This window comes from Takifugu rubripes, chromosome 17 (assembly GCF_901000725.2).
Source record: "Takifugu rubripes chromosome 17, fTakRub1.2, whole genome shotgun sequence".
Taxonomy (NCBI): domain Eukaryota; kingdom Metazoa; phylum Chordata; class Actinopteri; order Tetraodontiformes; family Tetraodontidae; genus Takifugu; species Takifugu rubripes.
This window is the reverse complement of record NC_042301.1, coordinates 10307436-10327376: the sequence shown is the minus strand read 5'-3', so window position 1 is coordinate 10327376 and position 19941 is coordinate 10307436. Positions and strand designations below refer to the sequence as shown.

At 45.3% G+C, this 19941-nt stretch overlaps 1 protein-coding gene across 5 annotated transcripts in view; it reads right to left on the bottom strand.

Moving 5' to 3' along the window:
- Window positions 1–824: 824 nt before the first annotated feature.
- Window positions 825–19941, bottom strand: part of mgat3b (beta-1,4-mannosyl-glycoprotein 4-beta-N-acetylglucosaminyltransferase b) — a 33452-nt gene continuing 14335 nt past the window's right edge. For 3 of the 5 annotated variants that reach the window (XM_011620024.2, XM_011620022.2, XM_011620023.2), the window contains 4 exons: window positions 9044–9494; window positions 8148–8794; window positions 7632–7914; window positions 825–7536 (listed from right to left, as the gene is read on the bottom strand). In XM_011620024.2, coding sequence (XP_011618326.1) covers window positions 7039–7536; window positions 7632–7914; window positions 8148–8794; window positions 9044–9493 — 1878 coding nt within the window. In that variant the 5' untranslated portion in view covers window position 9494 and the 3' untranslated portion in view covers window positions 825–7038. Of the gene's footprint in view, window positions 7537–7631; window positions 7915–8147; window positions 8795–9043; window positions 9495–9614; window positions 9635–10826; window positions 10924–19941 lie in introns of those variants that run through there. The other 2 variants (XM_003978665.3, XM_029851271.1) reach the window with 2 other exon arrangements.

The window sequence follows — 19941 nt, the reverse complement described above, 5'->3', positions numbered from 1 at the left end:
GCTCGCTGAAAGCTGTAGGGAATAAATTTATCGATTGCCTCTGGCTGGTTGCTGATGGAAACAAAAAAATATGAAAGGAGCCAAAGTGATGCAAGGTAGATTAATGTGCATCAGTAGCTAGTTTGCATTTGTCTCATGATTTAATAAACTTCCTTTATGCCTTACAGCTGTTGCACAGCTCTAAAATTGGACTTAAACTAAGTTAAAAACCTGCTGTAACAAGATTTTATTCATCTTACTCTTGTGTCTTTCCCCCCAAAAGCCACTAAGATGTTTGATTCTGACAATGGATGAGGTGGAGGTCTCAGAACTCACGAATTATTGGCACTCTGATGTAATGAGCAAACAGTGTAAACCTGTTGAAGATGATTGTCTTGAGTTGGAGACTCCCCATTTTACAATTTTTACAGGACCTAATTCCTTATTAGGTCTGATGGGACATTAGAGTGTTTAACCGTGCAAAAATTGCCTCTTTGTATATCTCTGTTCCCTAGTCTGCAGCTGCAGCTGCAGCATTTACTGCATCTCTCGATGGGCTCCAGGGCCACCCCACCTCCACTTCACACCCAGAGATCGACCGTGGTACGCACCACGCCAAATGTGATTGACGCTGTCACACCCTGGATGACTGTGGCTGATGCAAATGCAGACATTCAACAGATGTTTGGATGTGAAGCAGCGCAAAACGACTTTTTTTCTGAAGACTCTGACGCGTCCTTATGGTGCACCCATGTGTGCTGCAGTGCTGCTCTCTAGTGGTTGGAGGGACAGAGTCTGCAAATCCCCCCCCTTCCCCCCAGCTAACACAAACACTGACCGCAAACTTCATTTAAAATTAATTTATTATATGTCTTTGTCATAGAACTTTTTGTTCGTGGTTAACATACAGCCATTCATATAGAGAACAAATAAGATCCTGTTTTCATCAATTTCAATTAACTTAGAAATTTACACTCTTTGTGACCCTGCAGAGGAGAGAAAAAGAAAAGTATTGTGTGTTTTACTTCCACCTGAGGGGAGAGCGCCCGCCGTGGGGTGTTGTCCTCCTCCTCCTCTTTCTCTCTTTCACTGGTTTGGCTGAACAGACGTGGAAGAAAGTGCACAGCTGAACGCACTGGCGCCGTGATGAACGCAGGCAGGAGTGCGACATGCACTGGGAGCGATTGTCTCCCCCCGCTCACATCTACACATTCGGTTTACACACGTTCTCGCGCCACTGACGGAGACCACCAGCAAATATAACAGCACAAACTCAGAAATGGTTCCAGAGACAAATCATCAGAGCCCCCGTAATGATATAAAAAAATAAAACTTTGTGACCAGTTACAATCATTATCAGTGCACGAAGGAAGATGGAGACAGTAAATTATATTTCTTTGTTGTAGAATTAATAAAATTAAATTTTGGTTATATTTAAACACACTTAAAAACAACAACAACCCCCCCAAACCCAGACTGTAAATCCTAATAAAAGAAGGTGGTTTAAAAATCTGATAAATACGGCAACATGGTGGAAAAGTGAAGAGCGGATATGAACTTGGCAAAGGTCCCTGTTAGTGAACCTAAATCAGTCAACGTGTGTGTGTGTGTATGTGTGTGTGTGTGTGTGTACCACAGTTACCACTGAAGCAGTACACCTCTGGGGGACCTGTGGTCAGGGTCTTTCCCTCCCCAGTACTGGAGGGGGCTCTTTACCATGACCTATGACAAGCTATTTATGATGAAGATTAGTTGATAAATGATGAATCTGTGGAGAGTGTCCCTGTAGCTGGGACCTGAGCTTCACTCTGAGGATCTTTATGTGCTGTTCATGAACAAATAATAACAGTGCTTAAGACACATGTCATGGTAAACGGTAACACCTTTTTCAAAAAAATGAAATATCACAACCCACATGTGTTTATGTACTAAATTTAACTATAAGAACAAACAACATCCCCACAATAAGGTGCAATCCAGAGTTTGACAGGCAGGACGATTATGTGCATTTCCGCATGCATCGCAATTGAAAAAGCCTCAGAGGTGCTTCAGGTGACTACATATATTCAACATCTGCACTTCTGAGAAGAAAATGTCAGTTGTATAATTTGGGGGAACTATGAAAACGAGTAGCATCACTTATAAAAAGACACAAAAAGGCAGATTTTCACCCATATGCTGGGATTTTCTCTGGCCCAAACTGGATTTCAGAGGCTGAACAAAGCACTTTTTTTTCTTCCTTTTTCTTTTTAATGGTGAGCTTTCACAGCTCTCACACAACAGTGAGAGCACAAACAGAGCAGCTACAGTAGTCTGAGTGTTTGACCAGCAGGGGACACGTCCACAACGAGACCAGAGTCAAAATAAATAAATCAGCTAAAAACAGAGGGTGTACTGACTGTTCTTTGCCTGCACGGATGGATGGCTGGATGGAGGAGTGTGTGTGTGCCTGTGTGTGTGTGTGTGTGTGAAAAGAAAATTAGGTTGAAACATTTAAAAAAAAAACAAAAAAACACCAACAATATAAAACCCACTTCACAGAATCAACAGACGTAAAGGACCAGTCAGGTGGAGAAGAGAGTGGGTTGACTCTCACACACACACACACACACACACACACACACACACACACACACACACACACACACACACACACACACACACAGCCTTGTAAAGATATTAAATATCAAGCTGCCAAGTAGATGAAGTCAAAACTAAAACAAAAAAACAACTCTCACAGCTCCGCCATAAAAATTCTAAATTCTAGGACAAAAACATCGAGTGCAAAAGAAAACAAATAAAAAAGGGCCTTTTAAAAAGCCTGAGAGTGGTGGTACATGTGGGAAATGGCGAGTGTAAGGATGTTTTCTCTCCCGTCTCTCATTCTAAATGCACAGCCCTGCTAAAGCCCGCCCACCCCAACATCCAGAATACTGGGTTCTCTGCACAAGATCGCATCCAGGGAAACAACAGTAATAAAGCTACTCGCTCAGCAAATGGAAGGTCCACGATGCAGAGCTAAATCTGAGGCCCGCAGCAAAGATGGCAGGAGATGCATCGAGGTGCCACATACATGTATATCATCATACGCGTATATCATCAGCTGTTCCCGTAATGCATTTTCCCTTCCATGAGATCTCCACTGAAGCCAGTGGGAGTTCAAAAGCGATGATGACAACATTGCGTGCATATTTTAGCCGTATTGTGCCGGCTCCTCCGCAGACACACACCCACACTCATTCCCTACCTTTCACTCTCGGGCCAGTGTGCCTGAGCTCTCATCTCTCTGTGTCCATCTGTCTCCGCGGCGTCACGCCGACTCTCTTGTTTTTGATCTGCAGCGTCACAACATATGGGCTCCCGCGACAGTCTCCCAACACTCCTGCACCCACCCCGAGCCAACAATCTGTCCTGAAATGACACCTGAACGGCTCCCTCTTTTAACCGCACGCCTCCCTCAAAGGGGACCTAGCGGATTCTTTAGTAAATCAAATTTAGAGCTACTTTTTGATAAATTTTACTACATTAAAGCCAGTTTGACTGTGTAAATTCCATCCAACCTTTGGGTATTCACGACTCCCGAGAGCTGGATGGCTTCTAACTGCTTGTCTTAGAAATAGGCCAAATCAGCATAAACAAAGTTCTTAGCAGAATCCAGTGATGAGTTTCTTTTTCCTGTTTCATGCTGTAAATTGTTAGCCTAATGGTATCCAGTCAAGCGGAATGTTTTGCTTTGATGTGTCCAGATGTCTGCCTCCTACGTTGGAATCCACAGGAAATTCTTTTGTGGTTTTTCGCAACTTTAGCATTTCTTCCCAGGAATAACTCCACAGAACATGGAGTCGACGAGTTTAACAGGAAGTATTTCTCTGGTTTATTCTTTGGTAGAAAGAATGATCACAGGATATCTGGGCCGCTTGAAAAAAGGGAGGAGGAGTTTTATCAACTGGGGTAAACCTGTGTCAGTGTTTCCAGTGTCAGACTCCCTATTTCCTCCTTCCTTCCACTCAGCTGCAGCTACAAGAGAGACGGTGTGTGCTGCTTTGCACAATGATGTGCACGGTGCAGTAACATTGTGCACGCTTCCTGATCATGCAGGAGCCACAAAACAGAATAAATCTCTATTGTCTAAGTGACCCTTTCCTCACACTGCCTCTGGCAGGGCGGCAGAGTGGCGGCGGCACGTAAGGCTTTAATCGTGGACCAGAAATGATTGTGGGGGTGGGCTGGAGCGTGCACGACACGCACACATGTGTAATCTTAGAAAACTTGTGTTACTGCAGACAAAACACTGACAGATAAAATTACAGAGTCCTTCTGGAGGTTTCTGACTCCTCGTCTCACTGTTATTAATAACTGAAAAGAACGACAGCGCTGGGCCGTAGCTCGGGGAGGAAGTGCTCCGTCTCTCTTACATTTATGCATCTTAAACATGATTTATTCCCTCGGTTCTGCTACTAGAAGCCACCATATCTTATTTTATTAGCGTGGACAGACTCACTGGCCTTAAATATCAAAGCTGCCCTCTTTTAAAATGTCCTCGAACAAACTTTTTTTTGGACATTTTAAATGCATTAACAGGCCAGCGGGGAGGATCTCACACCTCTTCAATCATTTAACATCACATCTCTTCTGCCACCATCCCGCTTCAATGTAATGTTTTTGCACACAGGACGAGATGAGCCGCTCGCTTCATCCGGATGGTTTTCATTTTCCTCGCAGCCTGGACTTTCTCCCCCTCATCAAAGTGAAAAATCAGAACCATTTGGTCCAGATTATTAGCTCCCTCCTCTCCCGCGTGTCATAAGTACGCCTCATCCAATAAGGCTGTCATCACAAACAGTGGCTGAATCGCTGTATTATTTCTCAGAGGTCTCCTTCTGGATTTGTCTCTTTAATCTTGGCTGCCTTTGAACTGTGACACACTTTTTAGTCTTTTGTTTTCTGCCTTCGCTGTCTGGGTTTCTGCTCCTTAGGAGAACGCTGTGATCGCCACTTTTTCCATGGAATCTGTCAAAGATGAGAATCTACAGAAACTTCCTCTTGCGAGAGCTTAGACGGAGCAGGACAGGACTGCAACAGACATCTTGACAACACTTTCGGATCTAAAACCCCAACGTAAAGCAGAAGGAACTCATTTTCACCAAACCCATAACAGAACCTAAATCACAACAAAAATACATTTGCCTGATTACGTCAAGTCACATTTCAAGGCTGATTCCTGTCCCTCTGAGATTGAATACGGGTTTGCTTCTCAAGCCCAAACCCCCCCAACAGCTGCAGCAGCAACGCCACAAACCTGTAACAACTGTCTGCTGCCTTTTGGCTAATCGGCTTTTCCCAGTCACGGCGTGTTGATGGACACCGCTGCAAAAGCTGAGGAAAAGTGTCTACGGTGGACAGAGTCCTCAGGAACGTGACAGCCACAGACGGCGAACAACATATCTGCCAAATTGTCCACATTATCGACTGCTGCCAAGCGAGGTGAGGATTCCGGCACGGAGCCACGTTGGCAGCCGAAGGAAGCAAAGAGGCACTCAAGCCTGAATGTTGGGGATGATAAATGATCTTTGTGCCTTACTGTCCTGCAGAGAGATGAGGCGGAGAGAAGAGAAAAACACCTTTATCTCTGGAACGGAATGCTTATGAGGATTAACAGGAAATAGACACACGCCCAGCACGGCCAGTGAGAACCAGTGTGTGCAGTTTTTGACAGGGAAACATGGTATAAAATAGAATAGACCAAATGTTAAATGAGTAATGAAAGAGTAAATTCAGAGCCTGTCAGCACTAATACTGAGACTGGCCTGTTCCGGTCCACACAGAGATTTCTGTTGGGGGGGTAAATATCTGGATGAGGGTGGTCATGGCCTAAGACAAACACCACATTGTAGAAGCATAAAGACACTTGATGGCATAAAACCAAAAACAGACTTCAAGAGTTGTTCTCAGAGTTTAGGATATCTAAAGAGGAGGAACCTTTTACAGGCAGGCAGGAGTCAGTGTTGGCCTGAACTGAACCCACCCCCGCCATTCTGGCTTTTTCTGCATTCTTTTGCTTTTGAGCAACCTGATGTCTCGACCATCGGACTGTTGTCTTCAGGCGAACAGCAGCACAAATTTCAACTCTCGGCCGTGATTGAAGGAATATTAGAAATTCAGAGCTGTCACTGTCAGACTCAACATTTACACCATGAAGCACTGTGGAAAAAGAAAAGGGCATCATTTCATTTCTGTTTCAACACTGCTTATCTCTACTCTTTCCTGCCTCTTCTGTCCTGGCTTCTGACTTTCTTCCCCATCATGACTACTGAAACTACTGGCTGATATTTCCCCCAGACAGACATACACTTTTCTTTCAACGTGTTTGTTTTTAATAAACACAAATACAGGTATAAGGTGCATGTGAATGGTATAGGGAAACTTCCAGCGAGTGATTCTGTTTTCCTTCGGCTGCTGGTGCTTCAGTGGAGTTTAAATATGATTTTGAATACTGAGAGCAAAGAATGCCTTTTGAGAGTGCATCTGTTTCCAGAAGGTGGTCAATGAATATACCAGGAAGACATCTGAAGGTGGTGAGTGAGGTGGGAACATTGGTCCATAGACTTTAGTAAACACACAAACATAAAACATCCTTTGTTTCCAAGTGTCTTTTCTCTGCAGGTTTCACAAAGCTGCAAAATGTTTCCTTAGACGCAGCCCCTTCTTCTCTGCAGGCCGACTGGATGGAGTGTAAAAATACGGTAAGAGATGACAGTGAGGTTGGAAATAAGAGAAATAGCTTAGCTCCTCCCGCGAAAAGGGAGGAAAGAGGAAAATATTAATCTTGTTATTATCCAGTGGTTGCATCATTTGAAATCAAAGCCATGGTGGATGTAAGTTAGTCTTCCCTTTTTACCACAAAATACCCACTTTTTTGAAAGAGATCTTTCTATCCCTGCAACATCAGCGCTGCCTGGTGGAACATCGCTCCAATGTGAGAGTTAGTTAAGTTTGTACCATTTTATACTCCAAAAGCTCAGTGTGGAGGGCTCCATCTGGCCCAGTTCCTTTCATTTCCTAACGCTTACTCTGTGTGTCCACTCTTCTGTAGGGGTTCTGCAGGAGGTAGTGGTACTTGACAAAGTTCTCCAGTATGTACTTTGGAGCATACATGTGCTCTTTGGGATCCACAGGAGGATATTCCTGCTGGGAGCCATCGAACCAGCCCCCAGTCCTAATCAGATCGCGGATGTAGTTGAGGTCACGCTTGTCCTCATAGTCGCCCCACCGCGGGAAATCTCCGTTCTGTGCCGACACCAGCTTGAAATAAATCCCCTCGGGCTTGAAACACCACGAGCAGTGCCACCCAGCGAAGTGGATCGGGCTGCCCACTGACCACTGCACCAGGATGTGGCCCGTTTCATTTTCGTACTTACGGAACCCCGGCATGGTGTAGTATTCCCGACGGCGTAGTTTGATACCGTCGCTGTCGTAGACCTTCTGAAGCATCCCCACGGTGCAGCCAGACACCACCTCCAGAGTGCCGAACTGCTTCCAGAAGAACCCATACAGTGACTGGAAGTGAAGAAGGGAAGAACATTCAACACCAACCTGGAATCCCTTCAGCTTTTGTCGCTGCCCTTTCGAAGCTGAAATGAGTTCACGCGTACCTTTCGCATGTGGATGGCGAACGGTTCTGTCCAGCCATCAAACAGCTTGAGGAAAAGGAGCCCCTCGTGTGCAGGGATCTCATCTGCGTCGTTAATGACCAAGACGTCATCCGGCCGTACGCCCACCACCCTGGATAATCCATTCTGGGTCAGAAATGTACGCAGGTAGTCGTCAGCGATCCAGCCGTCCTGCCGGCCACCTTCGGGGAAGTGGTTGAGGAACACGTACAGAATTTTGTGACGGATGTAATCATATGTACCGTTGAAGAGAAGCTGGAGAAAACTGGAGAACAAAAATGCCACAGAAGTGGGTTATTTTACAGAAAGAGACTGACCTTTCTCAAGTGAACAGCCTGCTGAAGGGGCTCATTCTCACACAGCCACATCTTGTGATGTTTATGACATTGAGTCGCCTGTTGCTATAACCTGCTGTAAAATTGCTCCGGGAGCCTAACGTATCGTATCAGTCAACCCCTCTATCAGCCTACACACCCACACCACAAGGACATATCTTACGTTAGAGGCCGCTTGTCTCCATATGCAGTAAAGTTAGATTCACAAATGAGGAAGAGATCGACGGCATCGGCGAGTTCGTGAAGGCGTGCGTGGAGCAGGTCGAACTCGTGATTAATGTTGATGGCGTTGATCACCCTCCGGGGGGTCTCCCTGGGTGTCAGTCGTTCCTTGGTGGGCAGATTGGAGTGGTAGACCATTGTTGGAACTCCGCAATAAGGTCCGTGCCAGCCGGGCCGACACACACACTTGACCAACCGCTTCCCGTTGCCCCTGGACCTGGATTTGGCTTTTGGAGTTAAGGAGGGCTGTTGCACTTCCAGGGGTTTCCGATGCCCGCCGACCATGGCTGAAGCTCCATCCCCATCTCCGTTGGCAACAGACCCCGCTGCTTTTGCGGAGTACTCCTTTGGGGCCGCCACCTCGGTGCCCTGCTTGAAACATAGGGCTCCAGCTTTGGTTCGAACAAAGTAAGGGGTTTTGTCATCTTGGAGATGGTAAAGGCGGGTGTGGTGGTCTCCCATCATGTCTATTGGGTCTAGCTGTCTGTCTTTTAACTCCACCTTCTCTTTTCTCACAAATGAGTCCCCTCGATGATTTGGCCCTGCAGGGTTGGGCTTTTGCCGCTTCAAGTGGTCTTCATCTCTTTCCTGTAAAGAAAGGAAACAGGTTTTCTTTTTCTTTTGAAATCACTCGTAACTGGTGTTTTTTAATGCGACTGTTTTAGTTCGGGGGAAAAAGTGGCAGACTAGCAATGGTTTCTACAGTCACTGCCCCATGATGTGGAGAACCAAAGGTGTTCTGGGATTGCACTGGCATTTTAGAGTTAGAAACTAAAGCTGACCTGGTCTTTCAGACACTACCTTCAATTTGTGCAATATTCTAATAAAGGATCTTACTTCAAAGCTTAGCCCATCTGGAGAGTCTCCGCGTTGGTTCTCCTCCGGTTTCTGCCAAGGATGTGGGGGTTCGGGCTCCTCATTCAACCTTATCTCCAGTCCTTCTCTACTGATGATTCCATCCCCATCGTCATTGACCAGACTCATCCCTCCCTGTCCTCCTTCACCTCCCTGAGCTCCGGCCATGACCTTAGCTTTGCCATCCAGCTGTCGAAGACCTGGAAAGGGAGGAGCCTCATTGGGGGAGCTGGGACTCAGAGGAGTACTAGCTGCGCCCTTCTCTCTCCAGAAGAAGCCAGTGACCATGATGAAGGACTTAATGTTGGGATAGGGGGCGGAGAGCTCACGCAGCAGGGACACGTAGTGGAGGGCCTTGTAGTAGTGGAGGAAGGAGATGACACAGAGGCCCACCGTGCAAAGCAAGAAAACCCTGTGCCGCCGCATTTTCATCCTGGAATCAGAAAATTAACATAATTTGTAAACAAAGCTTGAAAAACCATGTGACCATCAGGGAATGAGAATTTTTTTTTGTTTTTTTAAAGGACAAAAGCATTCACTAAAATGACCTTACAGGTTTCTCCAAAAAAGCAAAAAGGTGGTAATGTTCCCGAAGGCCAGGCTGATCTACAGGGCACCACAGGCATGACCAGGGACAGCGTGATCCAGCTCCCCATATCAGCACCACGACTGCAATCTTACTTTCCTTCTGATCATAAATTGCTTTAGCCTCACCCACTTTGACTCAACGAATACACCAAAAGATCCTCACTGATGTGCAGCGGGACCTCAGTTTGAACGGATGAAGGAATATTTATGGCCGCTGCAGGAGCAACATCAAGCAAAATATGTTTGCTCTCAAAAGAGAACATTTCACATGCTCACCAGGTGGAGGATAAGGCACCGGTTGTGTGGGAAGCTATGCATGTGCTCACAACAGGAGATAAGAAAAGAGATAAGTAGTTCAAACAACATTTACTAAAACACACACAAGTATAAAACAACAATCTAAAAAAATATATACATTAAAAAAATCACCAAAGGTATCTTTTAAGTGGTTGTTTATCGAGCTCAAGGCACCCATACCATTGTCCATTTAACAATTAGCATGCAGAGAGACATGTAACAAGAGTAACAGAGTAGACTACCGTATTTTCACGACTATAAGGCGCACCTAAAACACTGAGATTTTCTCAAAAATCGACGGTGCGCCTTATAATATGGAGCACCTTGTGTGTGGACTGAGTTCCAAAATCTGCTGTGCGTCTTTGGTACGGTAAACACTCCGCCCATCGATTAGCGGCACACCTACGCGTAAGGACCCCCTAAAATGGCGCCGGTCAAGCGAGACGCGTATGAATGAGGCTTACTTTAAACTGCGGGCCATCGAATATGCGGCTGAAAATGGCAATCGAGCAATCTTAGTGTTTTCGCTTTATGAGGCGGCGGCATCTCGCCATACGCGCGAGGACAACTGTTGCGCAGCGGCTGCCCGCAGACTACCAGGAGAGGGCGGCAATCTTCCGCACCTACTGCCACGACAAGATAACTGCGCCCAGCCACATCACCAACATGGATGAGATCCCTCTCGCTTTTAACAAGGTCCAAAGTCTCCAAGGTTACTGTAGTTTTGCAAAAGGACAAAGGCGTTTAAAAGACCTTTCACTGCTGTTTCAATACTGGTTTAATATATTTTCAGAAAAGTGGGTTAGTGTGCATGTACCAATCTAATCAGCCCCTCACCAATTAGCACACCAATAACTGATCCAAATGCAAAAGAACTTACAAACGGAGAGTCCGCTGGCATTGTAGGGGATTGTGATGGCGATTCAGGCGTTTCCAGGTGCTACACAGCAGAGACATGATCACAGAGTGCTTAAAAATACCTTCCTGTATGCACTTGCAACCTGTGTACCACTCCTTTGAAGGAGGTGCCACACACAATGCTACTATGGTACAATGGTATTGCATGTTTTCAACAAAAAGATGTTTGACTGACAAAAGAAGAAGAGTAGCATGTGGAGAAAAACTAATCAGCTCACCTAATTCATTGCAAAATTATCTTTATATAACAGGGCCCCCAGATTGGCAACAGCGACAGGAACAACCAACTTTTACAAGAAGGAAGAAATGTGCTACTTTAGCGATGCCACCAATCCAGGTAAGCTAACATCAGCTAACAACGGCTGCTAAGTCAGATCCTGTAAATGCAGGTATGACAGATATTCCTCAATATGCTGTGATGTACCAGAGGACCAGAACACGCGAAGCTCAACCTGCCGGGAGCCAGAGGAATCCTTGTTGGAGTAGTAATTGCGGACCAAAAATAATTGATCTGTGTTCTTTGGAAGTTCATGTACTAATCAGAGTGTAAAAACAACAACTTCCTGTCTCTGGGGTTTAATAAAGGTGGATTATTGTTGGGGCGTGGGTGTGATTTATTGTGTAAGAGGGTGAAAACGGCCAGTCAAGTGCCTCCTTTGCTCCAGCCTAATGTATAATTCAGGCCTGCATTGGGGCATGAGATCTTTCTCTTATTCCCTTTCTGGTTGCTCTTTGCCAAAGGTGGAGACAAATGTGCAAAGGCACGTTTCGCCGTCTCTCCTCATCTATCCAAGGATGGGAAGGTTGGGGGGGGGGGCAACATGGACTGTGTTACATTATGAAGTTCCTATATAAAAACTCTTAAGTGCTTCTTGCCTTGCAGTGATGACTCCGCTTTGACTTTCGCCCATAGTCCTTTATTCACTCCTCTTAAATGCTTTTTACGATTCTGTTCTGAAATTAATATGACAGAAAATAACCATAGACTGATGTAATGTAAGGAAGGAGATGACGCAGAAGTGCCAGGTGACTGATGCAGAGACTCGGCTGTAAAGAACCGCGTGCCTCAAAAAGCTTCAGTGACTTAAATGTCTCTTTTTAAGATATCCAGCCAAACAGTTTGTGAATTGCAGTGTTGCGTTATTGGGCACCTTCCACCCTCCTTCTGCAGCCACAACATATCCGATGACAGCAGCTTTCATTTAAAAGTTAATTTTCTCTCCTTACTCAACGTCCTGCAGCTAACAGCCTTGTTGACCGAACACAAATGAAAAGTCAAGACCCCCCCGCGCATACATCCCTGTGCAGCTTTGCTGCTGAGCGCGTCCCCTTTAAAAACTTGTTTTTACTGCGGTGATTCACTCCGTTAAGTGTCTGCTCTCTCTATTGTCATATTCCTGCCACAGTCACTGACATCCTCATAATGAAGGTGACACAAAACCACTCATATAAACAAGCAGCACATTGTTTACTCTCGATGCCACAGAATCATGCAAGTTTTTTTTCTGATGATTGATTGATTACTCTATTGCTTGGACTGGTGGCAGTAAGCCTGCCATGAACCTGACTCCTACTGTCTTGTTAGAAAACCATACTGGACATAATGGTGATTGATTCATTGTTTGTTCAGGCATCAAGTTTGTGGAATGCCTTTATGCATCGTCACAAGAACTTTTGCCGTGATTCCTTTCTAATCAGGGAGGGACCGGTTCTCTTTCAGTGCATGCGGCAGCCACTGAAAACACGTGTTGGAGTATAGTAAGCCTTATGGGGCACCTCATCTGGAACCAAAGGTGTATAATCTGATCATTCAGGAAGGTGACTGATTGTAAACTTACAGCAGTTTGGCTGGAAATTGAAGTGGATTCAGCAGGCAGTGAGACCGCAGGCCTGGGATTAGCCCAAGTAGGTCAGCACACTCAGGAAATAAAAACATTCGCTGTCAAATGTCTATTGTCAGCTGGTTACCATTGTTATGATGGAAACGGGAATCTGGTGGTCTCTGCATTAGTCCAGGCTGTAACTGCTGAATCGGCCCCGATGAACACAGAGAATGGTGCTTTTTTGTTGTGTAACCCATTGCGGGATACTCAACGTAGCGGTGAAACAAACATTAAATTAAGTATAAAACTATATGTTTGGAACATCCTCCTGTCTGCAAACAAACTGGGTCTGTGGTTCTAAAATGATGCATTCAGACTTCCCGGGCAGATTAAACAGTTCCTGTCCTCTCTGAGGTTTGACCTTGAAGCCACATCGGATTTACACATGATTTTAGTCCGTAATATAAAGCAACCAGGGTGGAGGGGTCAGACCTGAATACATGCCATTCATGGGGTGTTGAAGGTCTTCAAGAAAAGATCGATGGAGCTACTCGAGGAGAAGATGTGATGAGGGAAGAGTGAAGAGGCAGTGATTAAAGAGAGGCATGTAGGCAGGGGAAATCAAAAGAGGAAGAGCTGGAGGGCACAGAACGGCAATCTCAAAGAGGAAGACGAGCGCTGGCGCAGTGAGATGGAAGGGTGGAGTGAAAGAGACAGAGGGATGGAGAGAAAGTTGAGGAAGGGTGCCGAGGAAAACAGGAGGTGAGTGTTTACAAGGATGTAAACAACTTTAGCACAGACGGAGGATACAAGTTTTGAAAAGAAAAGGAGGAGCTTGAAATTACACACGAAGATTCTACAAGGGAAATGAAGAGGTACAAATGTATGAGTGATTATTGTTTATTGCGAGCACAAATGTTTTTCTAATGAGGGAAATCTACTCAGGAAAGCTGCAGGAATGGCAATAGATTGGGATTAATTAATTCTCACGCTGTTACGCTGGACCCGGTCAGGAAAGAACCCAGCAGGCAGAGGGCAGTGCTTTAGAAAGGACAAAGGAATGAGCACAGGGTAAACTGTAGACCTCCTGTAAAATAGTGTTATAGTGGGAATAAAAGCCAACAGCCGTTCACTGGGAAAGAAGGATTTCTCTTTGACTGAGTTTTTTAATTGGTGTGTGGATGCCAGATAAAGCCCAAGATAAAATGACACTTTAACAATGAGCTCTGAGGACTAATTTCAATGACCACGTTCCTAAAAGTCATTGAAAGCCTGAGGAATACATCATCATTGCTGCCTTTTGAACCAAAAGCATGTTGTACAGAAGCATGTGAAAGGTGCAGCTACACGGCCAATGCAGGCAAACAGGTTTGTCAGGTTACCACCAGTGCCTGCAGCTCTCTGTATAAGCAGCAGCCTATGAAATAATTTTATTTTGCAATGCAGAGCACAATACCCGCTGAACCGGCAGCGATGATCACAACAGCAGGAAAAACAAGTCTTGATCCAGCAGAACAAGCGGATGAGATCGGGCTGCCAGTTCGCATATCTGAAATAAACCACCGGGTTCCTCACGCAGACAGGCTACTGCACGGCTCAAGGCTCTATTATTGATGGACCAGGAGGTCACGGTGGCTGCCGTGTCTGACAGCATCAGAGCTCCTCCAAGCTGAGATCTACAGGAATAAGACTACTAACAGAGGGTGGAGGAGACAGACGGAATGATAAGCGTTTAAAGGATTTGCAGCTCAGAGGCAGCAGTCTGGAGAGGCTTCAGTCAGGGACACTTCCTCCCATGACTGACCCTCAAAACTGAAATCCAGCATGGTCAGCATGTAGCCAGCCAGTAATTTCTGTGTGCCTCCATTTCTAATTTAGAGCCCCCGTATTGTTCCTTAAGAGAGCTGTTTTGGTTTATCTATAGTCAATCGAGCACATGAATGTTTTTGCAGTTTAGGCCATTAGCATCCAGGTTTATTCACTTAGTAGGGAGCTGACCGGCATGTTAAGCGCGCTTATCTCTGCCGGCCCTCTTCCTTTTCCTGCAGCTTCACCATCAGGCTGTAAGTAAAAAGACTGACAATGGACAGGAAAAGTGCCAACGGCGAAGGAAAGGGGGCTGGGAGAAGAAAAAAAGCCAGTGCCCTGATACGCAGTGAGATGTCCGCTGAGAGGAAAGGCTTGTCACTTCCTCCCAGACCTGCGTGAACATTCCCAGGGCTGCTACTGCCCAATTTAAATGGAATGAGGAACTAGTGACACACCTAAAACAATAAATACAGTAAAGCACGACGCAATGCTGCCACCATCCATGGAGGATTTGGGCGCTGCCTCGTTGCACCCTCACGTGTCAATTGTGACATCTGGCACCATGTTTATATTTCACAAATAAAAATCTCTTTCACTATATAAAAGCTAATGATAATAAAATAATAAAAACAATAATGACAAAAAGGATAACTGGATAAGGATTTACTCAAGACTATCACTATAGGGGGTGACTCTGAATTTTATTTGTGGATTTTGAGCTCTTTTCTGATTAAAAAAAAACTAAAATCTGTAGGAATTATTTTATTATTTACTAATTTGCTATGCTGGAAAAGTAATTCTAATTAATTTTGGGTGGTTAGGGGGCTCTCTGCCTTGGTGTGGAGCCTCCGGTCTGTCCGGGTCGGGGTGGTCTTTGTGGCGGTAACACCTGTGGTCACGGACCGTGACCTCCCTCGGCCTGGTGGGCCTCCAAAGGCGAAGTCTCCTTCGCCTCAGGTCTCGGTGCCCAGCCATGTCTCAGCTTGTTTGTGTGTGTGGGTGTGTGTGTTTAAGTGTGTGTATGCATGTGTGTGTGTATCTGTGTGTGTGTCCTTTTTCTTGATTCTCTTGTTTCTCTTTGTTGTTTTTATCCTCTGTGAGGCACTTTCTGCTACCTAGTGTATGAAAAGTGCCATATAAATAAAGATTGAATTGAATTGAATTGAATTAAAAATAAAGAATTCCTGTTTTTGTTTCTCCGAATTTTGTGATGCCATAATTAGAAAACAAAAGAAGTTTGATGACACTTTTGAACCTCCCAACTCTGAGCTCAGTATTTTCCTCCTGCGTAGGCGAGGGCAGCGGCGCATGAGCGGGACCAATGATGCATTTCACTGCGATTGAAGATCATCAAAAGCTAAAAACAGATTTTAGGCGTGTGTGTGTGTGGATGGGAGGGGTTAGACAGCTAAAGGTAGGAAAAAACAAAAATGTTGCTCCGACCAATTTTCTTAGAAACTGAAGAGGGCGGAACTTAAAGCAGTCAGTGGCTGCTCTGAAATCTGTCACCACTAGGTGGCAACAAATCCCACACAGTGGACCTTGAACGCAAAAATCTTTGTATCTGAGTATCAAATGTTTCAATTACAGTTTCAATAACAAAACAATACATAATTTCTTTTGTCAAGTCAAGATTTTCAGCTGCCTAAGTTATCCAATTTCAAAGGCAGAAAATTGTTGATTTCTCCCTCAGCAGGTGACACAGAGGGATCCGATCAGTCTCCAGAACCTTTTGGTTGATTGTCATCAAATGTAACATTAAAAGACACACATGGAAAGAACATATTTCCTTTAGTTCCTGCTCAGATAGAAACATAACTGTGCATCATAAAAGCTAATCATGTGGCGGACGAATATGCGCAAACTTAATCAGACACAGCAAGAGTCTTTAGTGGGCTCAGCTGCTTCAAATAATGCTCGGCCGCTTTTAAAAACAGTGAGTTTGATCATTTGCTGACCCGTGGTGACTTAAAGTTCTGTACATTGATAATCATGTGGACTGTTTAGCAGATTATCTATCCAAACAACAACAACAACTGGTGCAGCAACAGTACAGCATGTTTCATGGTTCCAGGGTGGTTTAAACCCTCACTGCAGTAGAACTGCGGAAAACATCTGTCGTGGCGGGTCACAACAGCACGCATGGAGAACAGTGCTCTGTGGGGACGTTTATGGTGAACTGAGCTACATTAACTGATCTGTTCTCTTCCACCAACAAGCCAGACTTCATTTGAGGCCCGTTTTCACACACTGTATCCATTAATAGTGGCGGTTGTGGCCCCCACCTGCATCACTCCCTTCACCTCATCAAAGCCACATCATTCTTGCTGAGAAGCATCTGTGCTGACCACACCCCACTGTGTCCTCAGCAGACTGTGGGACAACCAGTTTGGACTGGTTTTTATGTCCTTTGAACCGGATTTCAGTCACGTAGATGTTAGTCATCGTAAAATGGTTCTAATTAATATGCACTTCACTGGCAGTGAAGGCTCATGAATGCCTCTGTAAAGCTCTAAATGACGACAACAAAGCGAACATGCCTGGTAATGACTCTGCTCTTCCTCTCTGTTTGTAAATGAATAAAAAGCTGAAATAGGCACCTGCCTCCACAGGCCACTCTGGCTGAATGTGAAGGGAACTGTGAGAAGAGGCAGGTCATTAAAGACTGGAAGACAGCCTATTAATCATGCCAGCGGCGAGCTAGTGCGTCACTCAGACCTCATCCCTGACATGTGATGCTGCAGGAGGGATGCAGATGGAGTCTGTTAGGTCTATTAGTAATCAGGTATCTTGTTGCTTGTGATGGAAGGATGGAACTGTAAGTCTGAGTGTTCCAGCAATCACATCTCCTGGAACTCCAGACCTTAATTACCTTGGAGAGATGAGGTTTCTGTCTGTTCACAATCAAAAACAGTGAAAACTTCAGCATAATTCAACTGTGATCATCCCTTTTGAACTGACTAGCGCTGCTTCAAAAGGCATGACCTCAAAGTTTCAAATACTCCGGCGGCCCTTCAAGGCGGCCTATGTTCAATTTCCTGCTCTTTGCATGGCTTTGCCAGCAGCAAATGCTTAATATCCTGCATTAGTTCTGTTTTAATCAACCGACTGTAAAAAAAAAAAGAGAAGGAAAAGAAGAAGAAAAAGAAGGAGAAGAAGCTCCTGTTCCCCAACAGCAGAGAAGAAAACAAAATCCCCCGATATTAAAGGGATAAAGTTGGAGAGTGAGGAAGAGCTCCTATAATGAGCTCTATGGTGCAGGAGGAGGGATATGATTCACTAGGGTAACACGAGGTGTTAATGTGATGAGTTTTTCTACCTATAGAGCTCTGAAAAGGTCACGGTGCCACCATTGTTCAGTTTTAAGCATGGCATTCCTCCCCAGGTTGCCTGTATTGTGTTTTTAAGTAAATTAAATTTCCCATTAAGGACAAGGAAATGGGCAATTCCACTGCATAGCTCACAACGGTGCAGTTGTGTTTTAGACATTCCTGTGCTCCGGCACATGAACAGGACCATTCAGACACATGGGCGGCCTTGTTATTTTTCTGATTGTGCTTCATTATCATCCTGGAAACACCGAGGAGGGTGGAACTTCCTGAGCTGCTGATTAGGCTGGAGGCTGCACAGGGATGCAGCAGAGGTTTGTTCCACTCTTCTCACGGGAACATCAGTGCAGATGTTCTTTTAAAGCCAAATCTAGAGGACCGCAGCGGCACCAGAGCACGACTCAGTACAGCTGTTGGTGATGCAGATGATTCATTTTCTCCAACTTAATTACTGGTCACGTGAAAACAAAGATCCTTGCCCACACACATACTAAATTTTAGATTTAAAGATATTTCTCATGTATGATCGGAGTTCTGGCCAAAGACGCATAGCAAAGCTGTTGATGATGGAGAGAAGTGCGCAGACGTGTGTTTCCAAACGTGAACCAAATCAAACGGGGTTTCCACCAGCTCACCGTTAACAGCTGCTGATAAATGAACCGACTCTTCCATCACTGAGCTGTCAGTTGTCCAATTTCAATTTAATTTTCATTAGATCAACGGCACCACGTCTGCGTTTGGTGAAAACATTAACTGTGCGACAACAGCGCTGTGCATCCCCACCAATAAACCAACAGTTGACTCGCTAGGAATCCTAAATGCGGTCATCTTTAGATTATGTTCAGTTACTATTTTGAATCAAATCCTTTCATCCAAGTTCAATCTCAGCTTCATTCGGTCCACCTGTGTCTTAATCCAACGTTCCTCTAACAGCCTTTAATCACAGCCTGACACGCTGCAGGGGCCCACTCTTACAACAGATTGGCAATAATGGCGGCGGATCCGCAGACAGACAGACAGAGAGACACAGAGAGAGAGACAGAGAGAGAAAGAGAGAGAGAGAGAGAGAGGAGAAAGAGGGGACCGAAATAGAAAGAGGAAAGCAGGGGGTGACATGAAATGAGCGCCTGGCAGAGAGAGGGGTGTGTGTGCGAGGAAAAGAAGCGACAATGGTGCAATAATGAGCACAGGCATAAAAAGCTCCATCTGCAGCTCAAACAGTGGTGCGTTTACTGTCAAAGTTACCTGCTACAAAAAAATCATTCTGTTAGATAAACGTTGCTTGGCCGAAAAGGAGTCGCCACCTGGGTTTAACTAAACAAGCAGGTAAGAGCTCAGCGGATAATTACTGCAGGGGCCGTTGTCTTTCAAGTCGCTACTGACACAATGAGCAGCTTCCTATTTCCTTATCAACCATGTTGAAAGACACATCCTGTGTTCGTGGGGGAAAAAAAGATGGTCGTTTTGTCATCGTCCTGCATTACAGAAATTGCTAAAACTGGGTGAAGAACTCTCCAACAGTTATCAGAAACTGGAAGGATTGCGGGGAACCATCGACTTTTAGGAGGAATTGTGGTCACAAAAAATAAATCCTAAATGCTCGCAATCTACCAGGGCTTTTGGTCGAGCTCAGGAACAACTGTGGAGTCTCAAGAAAACAACTAATCGGCGAGGCTAATTGGTGGGGTTTACCCTGTCCTAGAGTGATGGGGCATCGGGGTAAGAAGAGAGGCAGATGAAGTGATGCAGCCATCACGCCGAGTGTCAACTGGACAAGCCTGGGGGGAAAAGTACTGAACTGGGGTTGCTGCAGTTGCTCATGGCCAGCTTCAGCAACAATATGGGTCCACGAGCTCAGCTGACTGCCTGGATATAGTGAATGATCAGGTTATTCATCACCATTTCTTCCCTGGAGGCATATTTCAAGATGTCAATGTCAGGATTCATCGGACTCAGATTGTGACAGAGCTCAGGGCTGATGAGACATCGTTTTCACACACGGATCAGCCACCAGAGTCCAGACCTTAACCCCGGTAAGAACATTTGGGATGTGCTGGAGAAGCTTGGCTCAGTGGCCCGACTCTCCCATCATCCATACGGATGTTGCTGGAAAATG